At 39.0% G+C, this 21,611-nt stretch overlaps 1 protein-coding gene across 1 annotated transcript in view; it reads right to left on the reverse strand.

The window, feature by feature from the left end:
* Window positions 1-531: 531 nt before the first annotated feature.
* b4galt2 (UDP-Gal:betaGlcNAc beta 1,4- galactosyltransferase, polypeptide 2) overlaps window positions 532-21,611 on the reverse strand; it is a 216,928-nt gene continuing 195,848 nt past the window's right edge. Inside the window, exon 7 of the mRNA XM_057856644.1 lies at window positions 532-2,420. Within this exon, the coding sequence (XP_057712627.1) occupies window positions 2,270-2,420 (151 nt within the window). The 3' untranslated portion in view covers window positions 532-2,269. The remainder of the gene's footprint in view (window positions 2,421-21,611) is intronic.

Below are 21,611 nucleotides of genomic sequence, written 5' to 3' on the forward strand. Positions count from 1 at the left end.
TTTGGAAGGACGGCCAGGTCTTGGTAGATTTGCAGTGGTCTGATGCTCCTTCCATTTCAATATGATGGCTTGCACAGTGTTCCTTGAGATGTTTAAAGCTTGGGAAATCTTTTTGTATCCAAATCTGGCTTTAAACTTCTCCACAACAGTATCTCGGACCTGCCTGGTGTGTTCCTTGGTTTTCATAATGCTCTCTGCACTTTAAACAGAACCCTGAGACTATCACAGAGCAGGTGCATTTATACGGAGACTTGTTTACACACAGGTGGATTCTATTTATCATCATCGGTCATTTAGGACAACATTGGATCATTCAGAGATCCTCACTGAACTTCTGGAGTGAGTTTGCTGCACTGAAAGTAAAGGGGCCGAATAATATTGCACGCCCCACTTTTCAGTTTTTTATTTGTTAAAAAAGTTTAAATTATCCAATAAATGTTGTTCCACTACGATTGTGTCCCACTTGTTGTTGATTCTTGACAAAAAAATTAAATTTTATATCTTTATGTTTGAAGCCTGAAATGTGGCGAAAGGTTGCAAGATTCAAGTAGGCCGAATACTTTTGCAAGGCACTGTACATGTAGTCCCCGGGTTACAAATGACTTCCGTTCCTATGCTGGTGAAGTAACCCGAATTTCCGCATAAGTCGGAATTAACCTTTTAAGTACCCTAAAAAAACTATCTAAAAAGTCCAAAGCTATTGTAATATGTTTAATGATGGTTGATACACTGCCCTCTGGTGGAAGTGTTGGGTCTGGCTGGACTGCCGCCTTGTATGACTGACGAGCAGACTCAGACGTCTGACATGGATAAAGGATAGCTCCGCCCTGGTTTGGCCCACATAAGGCTGTAAGTTGTTTCAGCTAATATATGTTTGCGCTTAGTTTTATGGATTTGGGTGGATACACTGCCCCATAGTCTGATTCATTTCACATGGCTGAATCCAGCTGCTCCAAGTTAAGACCAACATAAGCCAAGTTTTTCTTTGCGCTAATGTTTTTTTGAATGCATTCCTAATTTGGTTTATAGGTATATTTAGCCATTTTATGTGTCCGGAAAAAAAAAGAAAAAAAAAAGCCGTTAGCGTTTCATAGCATTTAAGTTAGCGGACTTTTGCTATGTAAGTTAGCCAATCATTCTTTTGTTGTACATAGATCCTTATTTATTTATCTTTTTATAACGTTATTTTAATTTTTCGTGTTCCTCATCCGATTACTCGATTATTCGAACTAGCTAGTTCATCGATTAATCGACTACTAAAATAATCAATAGCTGCAGCCCTAATAATGTACAGTATGAATGCGCTACAATGTGCGCGGGCCGTACGTTTGACACCCCTGCTCTGAACTGAGATTTTCTACAAACCAATAAAACAGAGGAAGTCAATGAATAAAAGTCAAGGCCAACCATTGAGAGAAAGAATATGGCATCAAAAAATGTAGAATGAATTAAAACCAATGAAGCCAGTAGGTCAGCGAGAAACGAAAGAATTTAAAACTCATGAAGCCAATAAGTCACAGCCAGAAGACTGCAATGTAAAATGAAATGACTTAATTCCGTGTTCATTTGACAACCGTGGCCGTTGAAGATCAAATTTTAGAGGAACATGGGAAAGGATTACGACCCTGTCATGCTTCACATCATGTCAAATGGAACCATTAGAACATCACAAACTCATTTGCCTTTTCTAATAAAAGGAAAACCGTCTCAATCTAGAGTGATGCCATTTTCAAACCCCTTTCCACCTCTCCGCAGTCTCAACATATATATTCCTGGTGTACAAGTTGCTCCAAAAAAAAACAAAACAATAATGTCCCATCGTCATCCCGGTGTAGGAGACGCAGGCACGATACATTCATTCATTAATGCCAGAGGCTTCGATTTGGGAGTATTTTCGATAATGTACATAAGTGCGCCAGCTAAACAGTAGCGTGACACGCACGCCTGTTTTGAGCTTGGTAAACAGGCGGGAAGCGGCGTCCGTGATGTTTCTTGGCGTTTCACTCCCCGTTCCAGAGGTGACCTCATAAATCCATATGATAGCTTCATTTGACGTTCATATCTCAAAACTGCTTGAATGTTTTTAAGCATTCTGAGTCATTTAGCCCAGAGGTCCCAGAAACGCTTGCTTTTTGCAATTTGTGCAACTTTGGTCCCACACTCCAAAGTTGTCTAGAGGCTTAGTAGAGAAAGTGAAAGTATTAAAAAAAAAAGTCTTGGCCATGATGCGCTTGTGACATCCTTTGGCTAACTGCAACCGACCTTCTGGCTATCCCTTGAAAGGCCGAGGTGGTGGTTTTCCGATCTCTACGGATATGTTGGTGTATAACTGGTACCTTTTGATCTGCACTACTCTGTAGGTGAGTGAGCTGATGCCGTCCTTCTTCATGGTGTTCTTGGTGTTCTGGATTTTATTGAACCTGGAGAAAGAGAAGAAGGTCCAATCTTAAAACTTTTCTTCAAAGGGAACCACGGACAGAAAGAGTTCATAATTTAGAGTAGTGCTTCTCAATTATTTTCTGTAAAGCCCCCCCACAGGAAGACATAAACGTTCCGCGCTCCCCCAACTCTCTGCCGGCAATGTAAATATACCGTAGTATCAATTGTCTACAAAATTATTCTTATTATAATATAAGTAAACCTCTGCATAACATTGTCTCCTTTTTAATATTACAGAAAGAAAAAAAATAAAGTGTTAAAAAAAGAACACATCCATACTATAAAAATAGACTCAAGATACATTTTTTGACCGTATGATACTGAAAAAAAACAACAATAAAATCAAAAAAATAATCCTAAAGTCAAATTGAATAGCAACATTAACTCAAGAGGACAATACGCCAAACCATTAGACTGAAAAAACAAAAATTAATACAACAAAAACGACAGTGTCATTGGACAGAGAGACAGTTTTTATTTTTTGCTGCTGGCAGTATTAGCTCATTTGATGTGGTGTTGGGCTATTTTGCATTGAGCAACTTGGTATGCCACCTTATGTCATGCTGACAGTGCTCGCTGGTTTGCTGATGTAACACTGACACAGCGGGACAATTGTTGGCAATATTCAGCACCTTTTCACTGGAAAAAAAAAATCCCTTCTGTCCGGTGCGAACATTTTTAGACAAAGTAAACAGACTGGTCTTTCCTCGTCTCCCACTGTACTAAAAGTCAAAAGCCAAATGCTACATACGCTTCGTCATATTTCTTTTTCTTAGCTTTTCATATCTGTTGTGCTCTTTGCTGTGTGCTCTTGTTTGGTTCAAAAATACTGTGCACATGCTGAAAATGAGAGCGCCACTGCCACCCAATCAGCAGATGTGCAATTACACTTTATTCTAGTTCGGCAAAAAGTAGGTTCCCCAAGGTCACATGCGCCACCCCCAGCATCACTCCACGCCCCCCTGGGGGGTCCCGCCCCACTAGTTGAGAAGTACTGATTTAGAGTATCATAATCTGTAATTAAAACCTCTCTCCAAGTTTTCGTTTTGATAAAATTTGAAAAATTTGTTGGTAACACTTTACAATAAGGCTCCCTTAATTAAAATTAGTTAATGCACTTATATAGGAAAACTAATGTTTAAGTAACATTACAATAATTAATATAATTGCTTATCTAACATTTATTAATATATTAATTAACATGACTTACAGCATTGGCATATGCATTAGTTATTGCATTAGTTAATGCATAACCAGACAGTAACTAATGGTTTGGTTAAAAAAAAAAAGGCTTATATAGGGTTAAGGTTTAGGGTTTGTTTACTTAGCATTTATATGGCTTGTCTGCGGATACGGCCTGTCTGCACATTTGGTCCGGCCCCCTGAACAATACCAGAGAGCATTTTGTCCCCCCCCCCCCCCCCGGGTACTGTTTATGTGACTAAAAAAAAAAAAAAAAAAAAAAAAAGACAGGAGACAAAATGGCGGACGAGACTCGTAAAGTCGAAACCGCGTAAGGTGAGTACGTCGTAAATCGGAGACTACCTGTATCTCAAAAACGATAGCAGCATAAACGAAACCTTTTACAGCACAAACCGGCACAAATGATTGACGTAATTTCTAATATAACTTTGCGTCTGATGGGGGAGCAAACTTCACAGAGGTTTTCTCCTTTGCCATGGGCAAGTAAACATCCATGGACAAGCTATCAATACATACAACTTTCATACATCGTTCAGGCCAGGGGTCGCGTTAACCGAATATTTTCCGTCGTTGACCGTTTTTTTTAAACGGTGACAGAAAAAACTGAAGTCCATCTGTCATTTTGACAGGTTGCAATTCACACCCCAGACCATAGGGTGGCGAGTGAGCATATTAATTAGCTATTGTCTCTATTGATGCATGACGTCCATTGGCCTTACTCGGAAAAATGTCAAGGCAACTGAGTGTCCGAAGTTTCTTCAAAAAGCCCCAAAACGACGATGGTGTTGATAAAAGAGGTGAAAAAAGAGGGACTGATGCAGTGGACAACGAATCAAGTGAATCGCCGGTTCACTCCTCACTGCGGCGAGCCGTTGAAAACACCGCCAATTACCAAGAAGCAGAGAATTGGTAATAGGTGAAAGCGGCATAAAGCCAAAAAAGCGGACCAGACTAGCCAGAGCCTGAAATTATTTCAAGGAAAATATGGAGGGTGCCACCCCTGTATGTACTCTTTTTGCTAAGCTGAGCTCGCATACCACCGTAGCACGTCGGCTATGAACGAACACTTGACGCGCCGTCACCCAGGTGTATTTCGGAAGACAACAGGAAACAACAAGCTAGCGGATTGTAAGTACATACAACTTTTTAACGATTAAAAAAAAGAAAATTTGAAGTTGCCTTTATGTGCATCGTATCAACGTGCATTTTTGTTTAATAATAATAATAAATTAAGAAATATATATATATATATAAAATGGAATTATATAATATTTTATTATTAAATGTATTAGGATCATGGAAGGTCCCACTTGGGGGGAAAAAATATATATATATATATCCTGTATATACATAATATAATAAAAATGTATATGGAAACACAGCACTGGCCTGGTTACTGTAATCCATGACTGCACTAATGTTAGTTTCTTCATATTATAAAGTATTATTGTATTATTGTATATATACAGTGCCTTGCAAAAGTATTCGGCCCCCTTGAACCTTGCAACCTTTCGCCACCTTTCAGGCTTCAAACAAAGATATAAAATTTTAATTTTTTGTCAAGAATCAACAACAAGTGGGACACAATCGTGAAGTGGAACAAAATTTATTGGATAATTTAAACTTTTCTAACAAATAAAAAACTGAAAAGTGGGGCGTGCAATATTATTCGGCCCCCTTGCGTTAATACTTTGTAGCGCCACCTTTTGCTCCAATTTCAGCTGCAAGTCGCTTGGGGTATGTTTCTATCAGTTTTGCGCATCGAGAGACTGACAATCTTGCCCATTCTTCCTTGCAAAACAGCTCGAGCTCAGTGAGGTTGGATGGAGAGTGTTTGTGAACAGTAGTCTTCAGCTCTTTCCACAGATTCTCGATTGGATTCAGGTCTGGACTTTGACTTGGCCATTCTAACATCTGGATAAGTTTATTTTTGAACCATTCCATTGTAGATTTGGCTTTATGTTTTGGATCATTGTCCTGTTGGAAGATAAATCTCCGTCCCAGTCTCAGGTCTTGTGCAGATACCAACAGGTTTTCTTCCAGAATGTTCCTGTATTTGGCTGCATCCATCTTCCCGTCAATTTTAACCATCTTCCCTGTCCCTGCTGAAGAAAAGCAGGCCTAAACCATGATGCTGCCACCACCATGTTTGACAGTGGGGATGGTGTGTTCAGGGTGATGAGCTGTGTTGCTTTTACGCCAAACATATCGTTTTGCATTGTGGCCAAAAAGTTCAATTTTGGTTTCATCTGACCAGAGCACTTTCTTCCACATGTTTGGTGTGTCTCCCAGGTGGCTTGTGGCAAACTTTAAACGAGACTTTTTATGGATATCTTTGAGAAATGGCTTTCTTCTTGCCACTCTTCCATAAAGGCCAGATTTGTGCAGTGTACGACTGATTGTTGTCCTATGGACAGACTCTCCCACCTCAGCTGTAGATCTCTGCAGTTCATACAGAGTGATCATGGGCCTCTTGGCTGCATCTCTGATCAGTTTTCCCCTTGTTTGAGAAGAAAGTTTGGAAGGACGGCCGGGTCTTGGTAGATTTGCAGTGGTCTGATGCTCCTTCCATTTCAATATGATGGCTTGCACAGTGCTCCTTGAGATGTTTAAAGCTTGGGAAATCTTTTTGTATCCAAATCCGGCTTTAAACTTCTCCACAACAGTATCTCGGACCTGCCTGGTGTGTTCCTTGGTTTTCATAATGCTCTGCACTTTAAACAGAACCCTGAGACTATTGCAGAGCAGGTGCATTTATACGGAGACTTGATTACACACATTTGGATTCTAATTATCATCATCGGTCATTTAGGATAACATTGGATCATTCAGAGATCCTCACTGAACTTCTGGAGTGAGTTTGCTGCACTGAAAGTAAAGGGGCCGAATAATATTGCACGCCCCACTTTTCAGTTTTTTATTTGTTAAAAAAGTTTAAATTATCCAATAAATGTTGTTCCACTTCACGATTGTGTCCCACTTGTTGTTGATTCTTGACAAAAAAATGGAATTTCATATCTTTATGTTTGAAGCCTGAAATGTGGTGAAAGGTTGCAAGATTCAAGGGGGCCGGATACTTTTGCAAGGCACTGTACATATAGTGACTGCATCAAGACATAGTCATTTTAAAAATTTAAGTGACGGGTAAAAATAGATTATGACCGGATTTTTATGACCCTGTCAGTCAAAATGACAGACAACGAAAAAGTCTAGCGCAACCTCTGGTTCAGGCATATGAAAAAAAAAGATTTATTGTAAGAAATACAATAAAATTTAAGGAGGGCCTATATAGCTCCCCTTCACTGATTGTCTTTCTCTACCTTGGCGTGTTGCACTCAAGAGCTTCGAGCTGTCAAGTGGCTGGCCAAGATATAGGAATTCACTATGTGCATTACATACACATACTCCTTTAAAAAAATTACTTAACTACAGTGGGGCAAATAAGTATTTAGTCAATCATCAACTGTGCAAGTTCTCCTACTTGAAAATATTAGAGAGGCCTGTAATTGTCAACATGGGTAAACCTCAACCATGAGAGACAGAATGTGGAAAAATAAACAGAAAATCACATTGTTTGATTTTTAAAAAAATTATTTCCAAATTAGAGTGGAATATTAGTATTTGGTCACCTACAAACAGGCAAGATTTCTGGCTGTCAAAGAGGTCTAACTTCTTCTAACGAGGCTCCACTCGTTATCTGTATTAATGGCACCTGTTTTAACTCATTATCGGTATAAAAGACACCTGTCCACAACCTCAGTCAGTCACACTCCAAACTCCACTATGGCCAAGACCAAAGAGCTGTCGAAGGACACCAGAGACAAAATTGTAGACCTGCACCAGGCTGGGAAGACTGAATCTGCACTATGTAAAACGCTTGGTATAAAGAAATCAACTGTGGGAGCAATTATTAGAAAATGGAAGACGTTCAAGACCACTGATAATCTCCCTCGATCTGGGGCTCCATGCAAGATCTCACCCAGTGACGTCAAAATGATAACAAGAACGGTGGGCAAAAATCCCAGAGCCACATGGGGGGACCTAGTGAATGACCTCAGTAACAAAGGCTACTATCAGTAACACAATGCGCCGCCAGGGACTCAAATCCTGCACGGCCAGACATGTCCCCCTGCTGAAGAAAGTACACGTCCAGGCCCGTCTGTGGTTTGCTAGAGAGCATTTGGATGATCCAGAAGAGGACTGGGAGAATGTGTTATGGTCAGATGAAACCAAAATATAACTTTTTGGTAGAAAGACAAGTTCTCGTGTTTGGAGGAGAAAGAATACTGAATTGCATCCGAAAAACACCATACCCACTGTGAAGCATGGGGGTGAAAACATCATGCTTTGGGGCTGTTTTTCTGCAAAGGGACCAAGACGACTGATCTGTGTAAAGGAAAGAATGAATGGGGCTATGTAGCTAGAGATTTTGAGTGAAAATCTCCTTCCATCATCAAGGGCATTGAAGACGAGACGGGTCTTTCAGCATGACAATTATCCCAAACACACAGCCAGGGCAACAAAGGAGTGGCTTCGTAAGAAGCATTTTAAGGCCCTAGAGTGGCCTAGCCAGTCTCCAGATCTCAACCCCATAGAAAGTCCGTGTTGCCCAACGACAACCCCAAAACATCACTGCTCTAGAGGAGATCTGCATGGAGCAATGGGCCAAAATACCAGCAACAGTCTGTGAAAAGCTTGTGAAGAGTTACAGAAAACGTCTGGCCTCCGTTGTTGCCAAAAAAGGGTACATAACAAAGTATTGAGATGAACTTTTGGTATTGACCAAATATTTATTTTCCACCATGATTTGCAAATAAATTCTTTATAAATCAAACTGTGATTTTCTGTTTTTTTTTTCCACATTCTGTCTCTCATGGTTGAGGTTTACCCATGTTGACAATTACAGGCCTCTCTAATATTTTCAAATGGGAGAACTTGCACGATTAGTGGTTGACTAAATACTTCTTTGCCCCACTGTATATTTATAATTTCATTTCTGGTGAACAAAATATCGATGCAAATGGCCAAACTGTGCACGGTACATTTGCTCGTATATTCATATGTATGAAGTGAGTCCGTCTTTGAATATTATCATCTTTCTTCTCGCCCACGTCTGTTTTCTATATTGACTGACACTTACTGTATGTGGAGCTTCAGAAGCCTATAAAAAAGGCTTGTGCTGCAGTTTCTGTGTATGAAAAGTGCTATATAATTAAAGGTTTTGAATTATTGGTGGAAAAATGCCAACACATCACTAAAGCAACAAGGGAGCAAAATCAAGGCCATAGAAGGATTTTCTTAGTTTTCTTATAGCATCCATTTGAAAATTCACTTCATGTTTGACACCAGGAGTACATTATTCCAAGTTCTTAAGTCTTTACTTGGGGTGTGAAAGTCATAAGTGGATTTTATGGGGGGGGCCAGGGCTCCCCTGGTGGCCGAAAAGTGTCATTGCATGTAACTGACTGACTTAAAGTTGTAAAGCAATAAAGCAAACAACAAAAATGAATAAATTGAACAAAAAATGATATTTTTTATAATGGTCAAAATTATTTTTCAAACAGATCATGTGACCAGCACCTTAGACGGTCATTTGCTTTGCATATTATTAATTTTTTTTTTTTTTTTTTTTTTTTTAAATAGAGGGCGATTTATTTTTCAAATGATTTTTTTCTTTGTTTGAATTTTTTTTTTTTTTTTTTTGATTGAGGCAATTTTGGGGGGGATTGAATTATTTAGACACAAATGTGCTACCCATAATATGGCCCAAACCAGTGACGTGCGGTCAGGGGAGGCAGGTGAGGCAGAGCCTCACCTGTCATCATGACAAAAAAATAATTATAGCATCAAATTTATATTAATATTTGTCCATTGCTCTTAATGTATGACTCATTTCAAACATTTTTTATAGTCAAAATCGCTGAATTTGCCCATTTCCTGTTCAAATAACGAAATGAAACGAGAGGTGCGGCAGCAACGAGTAAAGCCTCACCTCTGATTGCGCAATCCATAACAAACTGGGTTGATACATGGAATTGGAGCGTGGTGGTTGCCATACATCTGCATGTCGCCATTATAATGTTTCCAGATACGTTTATTTGACCTGATTTTCCACAGTCTGGCTAATGTCTTTAACCCTTAAAGTTTAATGTTTGTTAGCGACATATTTAGTTTTGCTGATGGGAAATAAAACCGCAGTGAAAAGGCACAGGTTGCGGCAGATAGTACGCTGCCGCACAGAAAGGGGGCGAACGTGAGCCAACAGGTAATGGCGCCAGGCGAATCAAGTGCACTGCGGCGAGCCGTTTTGTATTGTTTACTACGTCGACATCGGACTCCCAAAATGGAAGAGGATTATATATCCAAACTTAAAAAATTCTCAAAACTGGACTTTCAGTCAAAAGTGGACCTGATTAACAGAGGAAGACCAACGCCGGAGCTAAAAGGTTTGCTTCAAACTACGGGACAGTCTAAGATAACTCGCTCTTTTCAAACGGAGTGGTACACCTGAAGAAAAACTACTGGCTGTGTGGCTGTCCTTCGAAAAACTGCCTTTACTGCTTCCCATGCCTTTTGTTCTCAACTTGTGCCAATGTCTGGACTAACACGGGATATTGTGACATGAAAAATTTACCACGAAGTCTCAGCAAACATGAGAGATCGTACACTCACATTCAAAGCCAGACTGCTTTAAAAATTTTTGGAACTCAAGGATCGATTTGGCTTTGAACGAACAGCGGCGGCTCAACGTTAGCACCCACAATGCTAAGGTAAAGGAGAACCGCGAGATTTTGAAAGACCTCATTAATGCAACCTGCTTCTTAGCTAAGCAGGAGTTAGCATTTCGTGGTAACGATGAGAGGGCAAGCTCTACTAATCGTGGCAATTATGTCGAACTTTTATGCGCTTTTGCTGAGAAAGATGAGAGGTTAGCTAGACATTTGGACACATCCACTGTGTTTTCTGGCTTGTCAAATAGAATACAGAACGATCTAATTGTAGCAATCGGTGATGTGATACAGTCAGAATAGGACCGATTCAGGACAACTTTCCTCCCTGGCGATCATCTCCATTGAGGCGGAGAGACTTTTAAAACTAAAGGAAAATAAGGAGGACTTTTACAACAAAGTAACTGAGGTTTTTGTGGCGAAGGGCAGGCGCATGGACTTCATCTACAAATAAAGGTAAGACCACAGTTTTCATTTTAATCTTAATATTTTAAAACTAAATTTTGGCCTTAAATAAAATATACTTTTTCTTTTCATGCTTTTTGTTGAGCAATCTGTATTAAATTGATTTAAGTATCAGATTCAAGTTTTAAAAACAACTGAATATTTCACAAAAGGTCAAAATTGAAATCTGTGGTTTTGTACACCACTCTGTACTCATTTATGTTGTATGAACTAAAGACTTGCGATGGAAATTCCAACACATGGAGAGTGTAGCGCAAATGCACGTTATTTTCTACCTTTACGTATCTGTAATATGTACCGTGTGTGTGTGTTTTGTGAAGAATGCTGATGAGATATGAAATAACCAGTAGTTAACTGAATAAGCTACCCTTTTTGGTTATATATTTGTAAATCTGACACTTAAGGAGTCAGTGCCTCACCAACCACGAACCTCACCGCACGTCACTGGCCCAAACACAAAAAGGATTGCTAAAATCAAAGAAAACCTTTTAAATTAAAAATCAAGTGTTCAAATGCAAACATTTGAGTCAATTTTTTTTTCGTATTCATAAACTTTTTTTCTATGATTGAAGTTTTTTTTTTTTGATTGAGGTGATTTTTCGTATATAATATACAATTACAGGCCTCTTTAATATTTTCAAGTAGGAGAACTTGCACAATTAGTGGTTGACTAAATACTTATTTGCCCCACTCTTTATGCATGTGTGATACATCATTGGAAACCTTAAAATCTCCATTTTATGGGGGGAAGTTTTGAACAGGAGGGCATTTAAAAAAAAAAACAAACAAACATTTAAACAGCAAAACCCTAACTGGAGGTGAGAGCACGCGAGAGGAGAATTAAAGACGCCATGATTTTAACGAGATATTAATGCGTACTAACCTCTTTTCGATCCAAAAACTCCATGTAGCATGTATCACCGAGTGTCAAGACACAGCTGTGAATGGCCACAGCTGGATTTTTGGCGGATTTTATGGGTGAAACATGGTCATATAACAAGGGTCGCGACGCAGGAAACGCAGACATCAAGGAGTGTTTGAGATGTTCATTTTCATATATTTACTCTTTTAAATATATATTTTTTTCAATTTTTCTTTGTTTGGATCAATTATTTATCATCTAATATATCGGAGAAAATGCAACAGTAACAAAAAAGATACAAATTAAGCGATAGTTATGTGGTAGATATTCGTGACTTTTTTACAGACGCCATTTTTTTTATTGTGACGTCATTTATTTAAAAGTTTCAAAGATGCTAGTGAATTATTTTTTAAAGTCGTTTTTTTTTAAACGAAATATTTAACGTCAATTATTGATTTTAAGCTACAAATGACACATTTTGAATAATAAATATAATTAATTACCTTCGTTTTATGGCTGGGTTAAAACAAACTAGGGCTGTGGCTATCGAATATTTTAGTAATCAAGTAATCGACAGAAAATTATATTGATTAATCGAGTAATCGGATAAAACAAATATTTTTAGGTGAAGAGCAATTATAAATATACATGAGAAAACAAGACATTTCATCTAATTTTGAACCATTTTCAGTCAATCAATGTCTTTATTTTCGATGTACATTGTTGAAAACAGCCAACAATTGCATCTCAGATGTAACTAGAATTTAAAAAAAAAAAGAATAATTCACTGCTTTCACTCCAAAAACTTTTAGATCTTATGAAAAAAAAAAAAAAAATCTAAATTTCTTACCTAAAAATGCCATTATGCTTGATAACACACATCACTTAAAAGTTAGGATTTTTTCCCACCTGTTTCAATTGTATTCTATTTGTGTCAAGCTACTTTTAAGTTTTAGTTTAGTTAGTCTAAACTGTAAGTCCTGATAGGCTTTTGAGTTTTTGCAGTGTTCAAAATAAATGTATGATACAGGCTATATTGGAGCACATTAGCGACCAGTGCTACTTGGTGTTTTATCCAGCAATGACTACTGAGCTAAAACTGATAGTTAGCATTATTAAGTTTTTATTTTACACCCTCATCACTCCACAGCGCTATGTTATGTTAAAGCCTGTATGTAAGACACGTTAGCCACGCATCAACTGTGGTCATAATTAATAGAAACCTAGCCCTCTGCAGGGCTAACGTTACGTGAGCGAGTGTCTGTTTTATTAGCGCTTAGCGCTCTTTATTAGCGCTTAGCGCTGTACTGCTTTATGATGGCGGCTGTTTACTAACGCTGCTGACTCTGTCATATCGCATCTAGTTCAACGTACATGTGATCTCTATGGGACGCATCAGACGCTGCCTGCTACCACTGTAGCATCATGCGGGCTAGTTTTTAGCTACGTCGGCGTCGTTTGTAGCGGCTGTCGGCTGCAGTAAGTTTGGTTTTTTTTCTTCATTGCTTCTTCCTTTAAGCACGTGACATCAGCGCGTTGTCCCGCATTAAAAGTAGTCTGAGCAAAATGTGATGCTTACAGCTGTCAAAATTAAACAATTACTCGAAGTGAATAAAATTACTCGGATTAGTTTTAAAACTCGAGTTACTCGAGTTGCTCGAGTATTCGTTTCAGCTCTAAAACAAACGTCTGTAAACGGGGGTTTCCAGGGTAAAACGGACAAATTAAAAATAGTTAGGGGGCTTAATGCGCCATGAATCTGCTATGGCAGCATACAGACATATTGTTCTATCAAACACAACAGTTTTGGCTTAAAATACAGCAGCTTATTTTAAAGAGGAGTGCAAGAGCAGAAACTGCTTTTTCAGTCTTGTCTGTGTTTTCCGCCATATAGTGGTGAAATATAGGCATTTTTTTCCTAAAGTTGTTCTTATTTTTCACTGAATGTTTATTTGGAAAACCTTGAACTTGTTACATTTATCATTATTAAAGCATCCAGTGGGGCATCATAATACCATTAGCCATTTTATGTTAAGTCCATGACTGTATATTGGTTTGATGACACATCTGGGCTGGAGTCAACTCCAGCTGGTAAAGACGCTGTTGATTTATTCTCTTGCCGTCTTAACATAACATTCGAACAATCCAAACGAAAGGTAACGCTAAGGCAGTACTTCTCAAATGGTGGGGCGCGCCCCCCCAGGGGGGCGCAGAGCGATGCCAGGGGGGGCGCGAGTGACCTCGGGGAACATGTTTTTTTTTTTTTTTTTTTTGCCGTACTAGAATAAAGTGTACTTGCACATCCACTCCGTGGGTGGCAGTGGCGCTCTCATTTTCAAAGTGCGTGCAGTATTTTTGAAGTAAGCAAGAGCACACGGAAGAGACTCATGCAGAGCTAGACTCACGCAGCGACCCACTGTCTTTCTCACGTGTCCGGCCGAGAAGTGCAGTTTTCGGCTTGGGATCGTCACGACCACCGCCCTCACCTACGGTTCTCCCTCGGCCGCCGAGAATGCGCTTTTTTCGGGCCGTTTGCCTTTGACTTTTAATATAGTGGGAAATGAGGAAAGACCACTGTTTACTGAGTCTAAAAATGATTATAGCGGAGAAGCCAAATCAGTTAAGACGCCACTTAAAGACATTAGACCTCAATCTCATTGACAAGCCGCTTGATTGTTTTTCAGCGAAAATGTGCCGAATATTTCCAATTGTCACAATCGTCCCGCTTTGTCAGTGTTATATCAGTAAACCAGTGAGCACTGTGGTGAATCAGCGAAAATAAAAACTTTCCTTCTGTCCAGAGACCTTTTTCCCCCCTTCTATTCAGTTTTGTTTTTTTTCGGTCAAATTTTTTGGCATGTTGTCCTGAAGAGTAAATGTTTCTAATCAATTTGAATTTGTTATTATTTACTGATTTTATTACATTTTATTTTTCAGTATCAAATGGTCAAAAATGTACCTTGAGTGTATTTTTACAGTTTGGATGTGACTTTTTTTTTTTTTTTTTTTTTTTTTTTAACTTCAGGCAAATTGATGCGCATTAAGTCTTTTCTGTTACAAGCAACACAATGTTAAAAAAGTTATACTTTATTATAAGTTGATCTATGTTACTTTTTTTCTTTAATAGAAAAAAAAAGGACACAATGTTAGGCTGAGGCGTACTTATAATAGTAATATAGACGAATGATACTATTTACAGTGGCGGCAGAGAGTTGGGGGGGCGCGAAACATTTACGTCTTCCTTGGGGGGGCGTAACAGAAAATAATTGAGAAGCACTGCGCTAAGGCAATAACATTGCTTCACAGCTACCGGCGCAATCCATCACCGGTTTGCCAACGACTCCAGAACATCGTTCCATTGGTGATGGTTCAAGAATTACATCACGAGTCCAATTTACGTGGGAAATTGGCTGCGATCGGACCACAGGAGACGGGAAATGAGCGCTACAAGCGTGCCAAGCAGCTGGTGATGCATGCTCGTCCAACAGAAACGAGGCTGTGGTTACATTTGTTCGTCTTTTTGGACGGCAAGATAATCAGCCAGGATCGAGTCATTACATGGTGAATAGGAGTGGGAACCTCTTGTCACCTCACGATCTGATACGATTTGCGATTCCAAGCTCACGATAACGATGATCTGACGATATAACGATGATCGATACATTGGTCAGGAAATCATTCTAGGATATTCTAAAAACAACAAATAAACAGAAAAACAAGCTTTTGCTGCAAATTGGAATGAGTTTATCACTAGTAGACGTCCAATCCATTTGAATTCGTTCATTCGTTCGTTCGTTCATTCGCTGCCATCCCTCCCACTTCAAACGGATTGAACGTCTATGGCCGTCATTGGCAGCCAATGCCAGACAATTAGGTCATTTTGGGCCATTTAAGGTCATTTACCTGTTGATTTTTAGTTACTTCCTGTTGATTTTGGGGTATTTTATGGGTCACTTCCTGTTTATTTTGAGTTACAGAACAGGAAGTGACCTGGGAATCACCCAAATGATTAGGCAGTGACTCAAACGCAACAGGACCTGTAAATGAACAGCAAGTGACCTGTAAATGTCCCGAAAATCGGACAGGTTGACTGCGAATGCTCAGGTTTCAAATTAGTGCTGCAACGATTAATCGATCGAGTATTCGATTGGACAAAAAGATTCAGATTAAAATTTTGCTGATTCGAGTATTCATTTAATTAAAGTGGCTGGAAGGAATTGGGGTTCGGTGACAAATTTGTCGGCTGTATATAATTGACCTAATCCTCCTATCAGAGAAGATGCAGCACTTTCAATTGGTTTGATGAATTTTATTTACAGTTGTTTGCATCCTTTGTGCCTTTGATTGCATCTGGACATTAATGTGAGTGTGTGGTTTGTGTATCTAAAAGAAACATATTAAGAAAACCATCAATAAACTTATTATAATGAAATAAACATGAAAAGTTCACAATACAATGAATTGAATGAATTCCAGCCGAAATAAACTAGGCGTTATACCAAAAATGACCACTAGATGTCCGCATTGGGCAAGCAATCAACCATCAACAATTAATGGCAACTCCAACAAACAAGAGGGCTGCTATTAGCTGCAGGTGATGCACTCGGTAGCTAAATGAATCGGTCACCAAAGACCACAATGGACAGCGATCTCAAATATGAACAGTGAATGGGATTAAATTCGGAATGTACACTTAGCGATCCAATACAGTGTAACTTTGTGCATATATTAGCACGCGCTAGGCGCAACTTGACCAATAGAATGCTACGTTAGCAATGGGATGCTACGAGCGGAGCTAACGTGCTACGAGCGATAAACAACAATATAAACTAGTAACACAAGCACAAGCATCACATATATGATTTCAGTATACGTGGCGAACATTACAACTTACTTATCACCGAGGCACACGGTTATTCATGCGAATGTAGGCACAATAATACTCAGCCGAGGACGAACATTTTTCCCTCAACCGCGGTCTTTTTAGGAATACTCTGCGCATGCGCAGCAACACAGTTGTCCCAAAGCGATGCAGCTCGCTGTCCAGCCCTCACAGCAGGGAATTCACAACAGTGGCGTTGTAATGGTTTGTTTTGAAAATGTTTGCATTTATTTTTATTGATTTGGGTAGATACACGGCCCCCTAGTCTACCTCATTTCACATGGCTGAATCCATCTGCTCCCTGTGAAGACCAACATAAGCTAAGTTTTTGTTTGAGCTAATGATTTTTTTTGAATGCATTCGTAATTTAGTTTAAAGGTACAGTGCCTTGCAAAAGTATTCGGCACCCTTGAACCTTGCAACCTTTCGCCACATTTCAGGCTTCAAACATAAAGATATAAAATTTTAATTTTTTGTCAAGAATCAACAACAAGTGGGACACAATCGTGAAGTGGAACAAAATTTATTGGATAATTTAAACTTTTTTAAAAAATAAAAAACTGAAAAGTGGGGCGTGCAATATTATTCGGCCCCCTTGCGTTAATACTTTGTAGCGCCACCTTTTGCTCCAATTACAGCTGCAAGTCGCTTGGGGTATGTTTCTATCAGTTTTGCACATCGAGAGACTGACATTCTTGCCCATTCTTCCTTGCAAAACAGCTCGAGCTCAGTGAGGTTGGATGGAGAGTGTTTGTGAACAGCAGTCTTCAGCTCTTTCCACAGATTCTCGATTGGATTCAGGTCTGGACTTTGACTTGGCCATTCTAACACCTGGATATGTTTATTTTTTAACCATTCCGTTGTAGATTTGGCTTTATGTTTTGGATCATTGTCCTGTTGGAAGATAAATCTCCATCCCAGTCTCAGGTCTTGTGCAGATACCAACAGGTTTTCTTCCAGAATGTTCCTGTATTTGGCTGCATCCATCTTCCCGTCAATTTTAACCATCTTCCCTGTCCCTGCTGAAGAAAAGCAGGCCCAAACCATGATGCTGCCACCACCATGTTTGACAGTGGGGATGGTGTGTTCAGGGTGATGAGCTGTGTTGCTTTTACGCCAAACATATCGTTTTGCATTGTGGCCAAAAAGTTCAATTTTGGTTTCATCTGACCAGAGCACCTTCTTCCACATGTTTGGTGTGTCTCCCAGGTCGCTTGTGGCAAACTTTAAACGAGACTTTTTATGGCTATCTTTGAGAAACGGCTTTCTTCTTGCCACTCTTCCATAAAGGCCAGATTTGTGCAGTGTACGATTGATTGTTGTCCTATGGACAGACTCTCCCACCTCAGCTGTAGATCTCTGCAGTTCATACAGAGTGATCATGGGCCTCTTGGCTGCCTCTCTGATCAGTTTTCTCCTTGTTTGAGAAGAAAGTTTGGAAGGACGGCCGGGTCTTGGTAGATTTGCAGTGGTCTGATGCTCCTTCCATTTCAATATGATGGCTTGCACAGTGCTCCTTGAGATGTTTAAAGCTTGGGAAATCTTTTTGTATCCAAATCCGGCTTTAAACTTCTCCACAACAGTATCTCGGACCTGCCTGGTGTGTTCCTTGGTTTTCATAATGCTCTCTGCACTTTAAACAGAACCCTGAGACTATCACAGAGCAGGTGTATTTATACGGAGACTTGATAACACACAGGTGGATTCTATTTATCATCATCGGTCATTTAGGACAACATTGGATCATTCAGAGATCCTCACTGAACTTCTGGAGTGAGTTTGCTGCACTGAAAGTAAAGGGGCTGAATAATATTGCACGCCCCACTTTTCAGTTTTTTATTTGTTAAAAAAGTTTAAATTATCCAATAAATGTTGTTCCACTTCACGATTGTGTCCCACTTGTTGTTGATTCTTGACAAAAAAATTAAATTGCATATCTTTATGTTTGAAGCCTGAAATGTGGCGAAAGGTTGCAAGATTCAAGGGGGCCGAATACTTTTGCAAGGCACTGTATATTTAGCCATTTTTTGTGGGAATATGTGTCTGAGCCATTTGTTAAGAGCATTGTAAAAAAGCGTTAGCATTTTATAACAGTTAAGCTAGTAGACTTTTGCAATCTAAGTTAGCCAATTGTTCTTTTGTTGTACATACAGTGCCCTCCATAATTATTGGCACCCCTGAAAAAGATGTGTTTTTTAGCTTCTAACATTTTTTTTTAATTCAAATAATATGGGACCTTAATGGGGGAAAAAAAAGAAAAATCCAACCTTCAATACAAGTGCATTCATTCAGTGGGGAAAAAAATCCCACATAAAGATAAAAATATTTGACATCAAATAATGTGTGTCACAATTATTAGCACCCCTGGTGTTAATACTCTGTACAACCCCCTTTTGCCAACAAAACAAGGTCTGGAGACTTAGATGGCCATGGGAGAAGCTTGATTTTGTGTCTGGTGAAACATTTCTGTGTAGATTTGGCCATATGTTTAGGGTCATTGTCTTGCTGAAAGACCCAGTGACAACCAATCTTCAGCTTTCGGGCAGAGGGCAACAGATTTTGATTTAAAATGTCCTGGTATTTCAAAGCATTCATGATGCCATGCACCCTAACAAGGTTCCCAGGGCCTTTGGAAGCAAAACACCCCCACAGCATCACTGACCCACCCCCATACTTCACAGTGTGTATGAGGTGCTTTTCAGCATGCGCATCTTTCGTGGCACGCCAGACCGACTAATAGAGGTGGGAATCTTTGGGCACCTAACGATTCGATTACGATTTAGAGACTCCGATTCGATTATAAATCGATTATTGATGCCCCCCACCCTTTTTTTTTTTATGTTTTGTATATTTGACCAAAATGTTCAAAAATCTCCTCCCCACCAGGGGTGCTAATAATTGTGACACATATCATTTGATGTCAAATAATATTTTCTTCATGTGGGATTTTTTTCCCCACTGAATGAATGCACTTGTATTGAAGGTTGGAATTTTCTCTTTTTTTTCCATTAAGGTCTCATATTATTTGAATTGTAAAAAAAATTCTTAGAAGCTAAAAAACACATCTTTTTCAGGGGTGCCAATAAGTATGGAGGGCACTGTAAATTAAAATAAGCCTCTATCAGAGTCCGTTTACGGCATGCAAATTGAGGTCATCTAATATTCTCTATATGTACGCATCGGATTAGTCTATGGCTTTTTAATCCACGTGCTCAATGGCGGATTTATCCGTAGATTTTTTTATTTTTTAATATCAGCATATCTTCTTCCATCCATCTGTCACTCCCCCCCTCAAATAATTTTATCTCTGGGTTCATCCATCCTTCATTTTTCTTCTGTCATGCAGGCTCATTTGGCTCCAAAGCATCTGCCCCCGCCCTCCCCAACTCCGTTGAGATGGAAGTGTCAATCCTCTCTCATAATTCTATTTTTACCTCAGTGTGTCACGCTGTTCGAGGAAAAGATTGCCGATTCCTGCATCTGCCCAGCTGTCCGAAAAACAGTTTGGTAGCTGGTGTGTAATCCTCATAAGTGAAGCGCACACATTCCCCATAAAATTTGGATTCAAATTAACCATTGAATTGTGTTAAAAGTCAGCCCATATTTTTAACTGAGAAGGGCTAAACAAACAAACGTTTTAGAGGATCCTCGGCACAATAAAGTTGATGCAAATGCTAAAGCGAACGCTATGCTAACGTGACGAGTTACATTTCGTGTGTGATGATCAGTCAGTCAGCATAATGTGGTACGAAAAAATATCTGAACCTTTTGGAATTTCTCACATTTCTCCATCTGATCTAATCTTTGTCAAAATCACACAGATGTAAAAACAGTGTCTGCTTTAACTAAAACCACCCAAACATTGTGAGGTTTTCATATTTAAATGCGGATAGCAGGCAAACAATGACAAAACGGCGAAAATAAGTAAGACCTTCAAGCTCACAAAGAGCCACATCGGACAGATAAAGGAGCCAAATGCATTTCTGGAGCCGCAGGTTGCAGATCGCTGTTCTAGATCCTATTCACCATTAGGGGTGTGACAAAATATCGAAATGGTGATATATCGTGATGATTTGTATCCCAAAAGGTTATCGATACGCTCCTGCCGAGAATCGAGATATCGTTTTAAAAAGGCGTCAATGTTTAAAAAAAAGAAACACAAAAAGGGACCAACAAGTTGCTACCAAAATCTTCCACCATAATAGTGTCTCAGGTAACTAAGGCTGCCATTGACGGTCCTCGACGCCCAATCCATTTAGACTGGGAACGTTCGTTCATTTGAAATAGGGCTGCAGCTATCGATTATTTTAGTAGTCGATTAATCGATGAACTATTTAGTTATAATATTCGAGTAATCGGATAAGGAACATAAACATTTTTACCTGAGCTGAGCCTCACACGGTATAGATATATATAAAAAAAGAGGATCTATGTACAACAAAAGAACAATTGGCTAACTTAGACTGCAAAAGTCTGCTAGCTTAAATTTTATAAAACGCTAACGCTTTTTTACAATGCTCTTAACAAATGGCTCAGACACATATTCCCACAAAAAATGGCTAAAGATACCTTTAAAATACAGTGCCCTACATAATTATTGGCACCCCTGAAAAAGATGTGTTTTTTAGCTTCTAATATATATATATATATATATATATATATATATATATATATATATATATATATATATATATATATATATATATATATATATTGCATATTATTTTCCAAATAATATGGGACCTTAATGGAAAAAAAGAAAAATCCAACCTTCAATAAAAGTGCATTCATTCAGTGGGAAAAAAAAACCCACATAAAGAAAAAAATATTTGACATCAAATTAGGGTTGTTCCGATCATGTTTTTTTGCTCCCGATCCGATCCTGATCGTTTTAGTTTGAGTATCTGCCGATCCCGATATTTCCCGATCCGATTGCTTTTTTTTGCTCCCGATTCAATTCCAATCATTCCCGATAATTTTTCCCGATCATATACATTTTGGCAATGCATTAAGAAAAAAATGAATAAAACTC

Source organism: Corythoichthys intestinalis, chromosome 14 (genome assembly GCF_030265065.1).
Source record: "Corythoichthys intestinalis isolate RoL2023-P3 chromosome 14, ASM3026506v1, whole genome shotgun sequence".
Taxonomy (NCBI): domain Eukaryota; kingdom Metazoa; phylum Chordata; class Actinopteri; order Syngnathiformes; family Syngnathidae; genus Corythoichthys; species Corythoichthys intestinalis.